The sequence below is a fragment of the Micropterus salmoides genome, unplaced genomic scaffold (assembly GCF_014851395.1).
Source record: "Micropterus salmoides isolate LMB-PRFRI ecotype aquatic unplaced genomic scaffold, ASM1485139v1 Ms_hic_scaffold_16, whole genome shotgun sequence".
Taxonomy (NCBI): Eukaryota; Metazoa; Chordata; class Actinopteri; order Centrarchiformes; family Centrarchidae; genus Micropterus; species Micropterus salmoides.
The window spans coordinates 16,334,309-16,341,265 of record NW_024040707.1 but is presented as its reverse complement, the minus strand read 5'-3'; the positions used below and the strand labels follow the sequence as shown (position 1 = coordinate 16,341,265).

General features: G+C 42.5%; 1 protein-coding gene across 2 annotated transcripts in view; it reads left to right on the top strand.

Moving 5' to 3' along the window:
- The first annotated feature begins 467 nt into the window (after positions 1-467).
- kcnd3 (potassium voltage-gated channel, Shal-related subfamily, member 3) overlaps positions 468-6,957 on the top strand; it is a 107,626-nt gene continuing 101,136 nt past the window's right edge. For both annotated transcript variants that reach the window (XM_038723172.1, XM_038723171.1), the window contains exons 1-2: positions 468-763; positions 1,653-2,829. In XM_038723172.1, coding sequence (XP_038579100.1) covers positions 1,730-2,829 — 1,100 coding nt within the window. In that variant the 5' untranslated portion in view covers positions 468-763; positions 1,653-1,729. The remainder of the gene's footprint in view (positions 764-1,652; positions 2,830-6,957) is intronic.

Genomic DNA, 6,957 nt, shown 5'->3' with positions numbered 1-6,957 from the left:
GCACTCTGATTACTGCACTATTTGTCAATATGTCTAAATTGTTTTGTTCATAGTGTGTATATTAGTGTTGTCTATTCTGTAGTTTGTGTCTGATTTTATTTTATTATTATTATATTATTATTTTATTATTGTATAAGTAAGCACATCGTGAGCAATGTACAATCCTGAGTCAAATTCATCATATGTACACATACCTGGCAATAAAAATCATTCTGATTCTGATTCTGATCAGTTTTTATTTTTATTTTATTTTTTTTATCATCAGTGAGTAACCCAGTTTCTGCGCATCGTTCTGAGTCCTAATCGAGGTTTCCCATAATTGGTCCACAATTCGCCCTGCGCAGAGACAGAGAGAGAGAGAGAGAGAGAGAGAGAGAGAGAGAGAGAGAGAGAGAGAGAGAGAGAGAGAGAGAGAGAGAGCGCTCCTCCTCGTCTTTCTCCGTCTCTTCCCACCACTCATCCTGAAAAGCCAACCTTTGACGGTCTCCACGGCGGGGTCCTCTCATCATTTTCCCCCTCGCATAATGGAAAGTGAATTAAAACAGCTGGGGTACGTTCGTCTCCGGTACTTTTCCGCTCTCACCTCAGCAGTAGCGTCTGTCTAATGTGGCTCTACTCTTCGTAAAATAACTTCTTCTTTCCTGGTATAGGCTATATTTTTTTCTCTCTCCCAGACACGCTCTCAGAAATAACCGAGCCCACGACTTGTAACTAAACTGCTCTGGAAAGGGTCGTGTTTCTTTGGATGGAGAATTTTGAATCGGTGAGTTCGAACATTATGGCCAAGACCAAGCTGTTAAAACAAGCTGTATGTAGTTAGGATTCTTTTCGGCAAATTGGATCGCTTTTGCTTTTTCCGTGCAGAGTGTCAGTAGCCAATGTGTCATCTAGAATAATCAAAGATGCTTTTTAGAATCGGGTCACTAAATTTGATCTGAATGACCATAAATTACATTGAGTAAAATAAAGATGCATCTGTTTTGTAGTTGGAACTCAACAGGTTTTGGATCTCTTGAATGTTATCTAGCTCTTAAGACGACTAAAGCCCTTAAATGTGCCGTTTATAGTTAAACGAAATAGTCACGATATAGTCTATTTTATGATGCTGTATGCTTTGCTTCCCTGCCTTCAGTTTTTCAACTATAAGATGCTGTGAACTGTGGTCCCGAGAAGGCTGCGTCTTAACTGTAACTCAATAGAGGTGATCTGAGAAATATAGCCATAAAGTAATTATGAGGAAGTTGATGCTTAGTGGAAATTGCGTTATGTCCCTGTAATCACATTAAAGTTTACAATATCAAATAAATTTTGTTATTGAGCACTGTCAAGGTTTTTCAACTTAAGTGTGATGTTAAATTGTGTTTCCATTAAAGATACTTTTTTGCAGTGTCAGCTAGACCTCTTGAGTTATGTTGTTCTTTTTTGTCTTCATCATTCCATCCATTCCCTTTTTTTACTGGCTCACTTTTTTCACTACATCTGTGTCTTTAACATCACTTTCCTCTCTCCCACATCTGTAACATTCATTTATTTGAAATTCTTCCTTTTCTTAAATTTCTTATTGTTTGTCTTCACTCTAGTCCCCTGTCATGATCAAAACAGCACTCCAGTCCTTCCTATCCTTACAATCTCCCACGCTGTCTTCCCTTTAGATGGTGAATGAGCTGAAGTCAAGCTGGTTGTGAAGGTGCTGGACTTGTTCCCCCCTACACCCCAAGCCGGACACAGCATGGCGGGAGTTGCGGCATGGCTTCCCTTTGCCCGGGCGGCAGCAATAGGGTGGATGCCTGTTGCCAATTTGCCCATGCCAGTGGCGCCCACTGAGAAGAACAAGCGACAGGATGAGCAAATCATTCTTAATGTCAGTGGACGGCGCTTCCAAACCTGGAGGAACACGTTGGACCGCTATCCAGACACCCTTCTGGGGAGCTCAGAGAAGGAGTTCTTCTACAATGAGGAGACCAAAGAGTACTTCTTTGACCGGGACCCTGACGTTTTCCGCAGCGTGCTTAACTTCTACCGCACAGGCAAGCTCCACTACCCGCGCTACGAGTGCATCTCCTCCTATGATGAGGAACTGGCTTTCTTTGGCATCATCCCAGAAATCATTGGTGACTGCTGCTATGAAGAGTACAAGGATAGGAAGAGGGAGAATGCAGAGCGTCTGATGGATGACCAGGAGGACAACAAGGACGCTAAACTGCCCAACATGACCTTCAGGGAGACCATGTGGCGGGCTTTTGAGAACCCCCACACTTCCACCATGGCCCTTGTCTTCTACTACGTCACTGGCTTCTTCATTGCTATCTCCGTCATCACCAATGTGGTGGAGACGGTGCCCTGCGGCACGGTGCCCAACCAGAAGGAAGTGCCATGTGGTGAGCGCTACACCGTGGCCTTTTTCTGCATGGACACGGCCTGTGTCATGATCTTCACCGTGGAGTACCTGATGCGCTTGTTTGCTGCACCCAGCCGCTACCGCTTCATGAGGTCTGTCATGAGCATCATCGATGTGGTGGCCATCTTGCCCTACTACATTGGCCTGGTGATGACTGACAACGAGGACGTGAGTGGCGCTTTTGTGACACTCCGTGTTTTCCGGGTGTTCCGTATCTTTAAGTTCTCCCGTCACTCGCAGGGCCTGCGCATCCTGGGCTACACGCTGAAGAGCTGTGCCTCAGAGCTGGGCTTCCTACTCTTCTCCCTCACTATGGCCATAATTATCTTTGCTACTGTCATGTTCTACGCAGAGAAGGGTTCAAGCTCCAGCAAATTCACCAGCATCCCAGCCTCCTTCTGGTACACCATCGTTACTATGACAACGCTCGGGTAAGAGCAGAGCAGACACCTCTTTTATCTGGTTGTGAGAGCTTTGAGTGTTTGTGTGTGTGTATGTGTGTGTGTATATTCAAGTGAATGTGTATTTGCAAATGGGTCTGTTATGGGTGAGTTAATATTTGTTTATGATTTGACTTGACATGTGTGTCTGACTCCGTGGCCCAAAAACCTACAACTGCTTCAGAAGTCAGTGCCAACCTTTTCCAAGACATACTTTACAAACTTTATGCATGAGAGAAGAGACAAGAGAAATCACACATTTCACTAGACTGTGCACGCTGTGTTTTTACAGTTGACTGTATTCTTTTGGGGGAAGAGCAGCCATCAAGATGTTCTCGCTCAGTAATCGCTGTTGCATGCCTTTTACACATCACCAACAAGAGTGAGACTTAGGACATCGCCAAGAAAAGGGGAAAGTAGAAAGCATCTTAGGGATAGAAAAATACTGGATAGGAAATAAACAAATAAAGATTATACCATTACGTCCCTTTCCAACTTGCCCTGTGGTTAGCAGCAATGCTCTTTCAGTTCAGAGTCAACTGAAACAGTGACTTAATAGTTTGAGAGCCCTCCTCCTCCTTTACTCACTCTTTGTAAGATTCACTAGTTGCTGGCCTTGAAAATGAAGTGCCTCTTGGTACAAAGCCTCTGATGCGGAATATCAAAATGCTCTCCATTTTGAGAGGCAAGTGAGTGGTTCAGTTATTTGCATTTGGGTAACAGGCAGAGATAATTTTTGCTATTAACAGGCACATTTTAAAGGCATACATGTTGTTATTATTCACTGAATGCCTTATTAACCTGTTGCCCAGGGCCGTTGTTATCATTTCCTTTTACAAGGTCATGACTTGGTTTGATTGAGTTTTACAAGATAAACATTACATTTTGATGCAATTATTTGTTATGTCTCCCAACCTATTTTTCTACATTTTTATGTCATCATATATTTCCCCTAGTAATTTTTATGGTAGTGAGGGGAACCACTTATACATCATTAATTTTACACTGTATGCACACACACACAGTTCTGTGATGCTGCACTATTAGGCCTAATGCTAACGTGTTTCATGAGCGTCCCCTGTTGTGGATGTGTGAGTCAGACTGAGAGGCTGACAAATTGCAGCATCCTGCTAAATGTCAGAGTCACGGAGGCCATAAATGGCAATGAGCTCATTGCTGTGACACACTTGGCACACCCTGTTATCGTGCCCTCACTACCCTACCATTCACAACCTGCCCAGAAGATCTGGTGTTGAGCAGATGTTTGAGTCTGGATCGATTTCTGTGGACAGATGAGTAGCCACTGAATTGTTGAAAAAAAAGCATGGCGTTCTCTGCTCTGTTGTCTGTTCGTTTTCTTGAACATGACAACAGCTTGCTTTGCTGTCCATTCCAGCCCGCAGTCTCTCACACATTACCCGTGTCTTCCCACTGGGGTGAGACCTAAGACGTTAAACTGGTCTCTTGTTGCATTTAAAGAAGAATTGTGGAAGAGGAGTGTGTGTGTGTGCGTGTGTGTGGATTAAGAGGGGGGTAGTTGTTGAGTTTGTCCTCATCAATAAAGCAGAGGCTAGAAGTGGGTGTCAGAGTGACTAACGATGTGGCCCACTGCATCTGCTGACTAATGTAAACCTGCCTGACATTCTGGTCTCTGCTCTTGGTTTACGTCATAAACAGACTCAAACTAACCATACACACATTTGTGTACATGTTATAAGACCTTGAATGTGGGTTTTCCTTGAGATTGCGTAAGTCCATTTCACAGGGTCTTCAGATTCACAAGTACCATCTTTGTTTAAAGTTTTACCACTCTCTCCTTCACTTGCTTGCATGGAAATCTGTGGAAATGTATCTTGGCTGTCTGCTGTGCAGCAATTTATACTGATGTAACTAAATAAGATGAAAGCCAGTTCCCACAGGCAGTGTTTTCCTTGACTTCATGTGTTCCTGTCTAAGTGCCTCAGGGCTTAGTGTTGCGCTGTCGAGAGTGTGTTATACTTTGTTCTCCTCGTGGAGATGCTCATATCATCTGTTTACTTTTGAGGAAATGGGGTGTTTGTGTGTGTTTTGACTTTTTTTGTGTCCACATGTGTGCATGTCAGATTGTGGCATATCCTATTGTGTGTTCACATGCACATACCTGTGTTCATTAGCACTTTGACACACAGCAACGAAGGGCACCTTATCTGTGCCACATTCATGCTGGTATGGCCTGCTGTGGCTTTTTGAGTGTTTTGTTTATCAGACAATAATCTGGCCTCAATCAGAATCCATAATCCGCCTTCAACAATGGGCAATGAAATACCAGGTGAATAGCTTTTTGAAGTCCAGATATCCTCTTTCTTCCTGGAAATTGAAGTTGCTCTAATGACAACAGTATGTCACAAAAGAAGGGAGATTGAGTCTGGGCTCAGAGGAGAGGGAGAAAATTAGGGATAGAAAAAAAGCTACAATAGGGCATCTATTTATTGCATCTGACATTTTAGTTATATCAGAAGCAGATTGCTGGATGACAAAATTGCAGGGGACATATTTTGGTATAACCTGGCTTTGGTACAAACAAGATAAGAGTCTAAAATCCTTTAAAAAACAGATCCTAAAGGCTGTGCTGCTCCTTATGACCAACTGGACAAAAAGGGGTTTATACCACCCATAGAAAGCCACCAGCCAACACAGCCGTCCTTAGAGCCCTGTGCTCACTCTATAGCAGAGCTAAAAAGCTTAGCTCAAATCCTGCAAATGAGGGGCAGGAAGGCAGGCAGGCACACAGTGGTGAAGCTTTAGCTAAATCAGAGACACTTAGGCAATAGGACCTGTGAGGGATTTTGTTCCAGAGGTTGTTAAACAAATTGATTTTGACCTTTGAGTGATAATAACTTTGAGCATTTGTCATATTTGGTTGAACCTGTATTATAAACTGTTGTCTGGCTGGGTAGGAGGCAGAGAGGCTGTTTGTGTGTTTGTCAGAGACGCAACATCTGCTAAACCCCAGCTTTCCGTTACTGGTCAATCTAGACTTCATGCAGTTCACGCCGTCATTCACATTCAATAATGAAAGAAAATGAGTCAAGTCTTTAACAAAACTTTTTGTCTTTGTTTAGTATGTTTATTCATGATGATCTTTTTTTGTTTAGCACTGGAACTAAGCTCTTTATTGGCTTACATTTGAATCATAGTAACTCTAAAATGGTATCACAGTTGAACCTCTAAATGCACAGTAGCAAATATTTTCACTTTTTTAAAGGCATCTGTGCTTATTGTCAAGTTTAATTTTATCTAATTATGGAGGACTTGTAAAAGTCTGCTATAAAGATTCCTACTGGTGTTTTGAATATCTGGAGCTTAGCCAGATAGAGAAAAAAAAAGTGTTTTCCAAGTGGTGTAGAAACCACCAAACATCAGCCCCAGTCAGCTGCCATCAGCTAGCTGGTGAAACTCAAAGGGTCCAGTACGTAATGAGGTTCTTGGTTCTTGTGACTTATGGAGGAAAATAGGCTAGCACTATAGCGAGCCATTATAGCTAACATATACCAATATTTGCTGTGAGAGTTATTTAAATTCTTAGCTTTAAAACCACCATAGCCTGAATAGCTGCCCAAATCTCCAAATTTTGTTCTGCTATGCATGTAAACAGTACAAATGTTTTTTTCCCTAAGCAAGCTAGCCAATTGCTTGCTTGCTCCCCGCCAGATCAGTGTCACTATTACAAGCATTTTCTTCTAGAGGAAGGCTTGACTGTTCCCCCTTTGCCATTTCCCTCCAAAAGTGACTTATTATTAATTATTATTAATCAATTAAATTAATTAATATATAATTAAACTAAAACCAAAACAAGTTGCATACATCACAGTAAAGAAGTTCTTCATTTAAAATAAATGTGTCCCACAAACCCCTGCGATAGACTGGCTACCTGTCCAGGGTATACCCCGCCTTTCGCCCAATATCAGCTGGGATAGGCTCCAGCCCCCCGCGACCCTGTACGCAGGATAAGTGGTTGACGATGGATGGATGGATGGTGTCCCACAAACCCCCAAAAATGTTTGTTCCCCAGTCCACATTTAATTAGAAATATTTTGGCGGGAAAGTTGGTAGTACGCACTTTGAGACACAATTGATTAA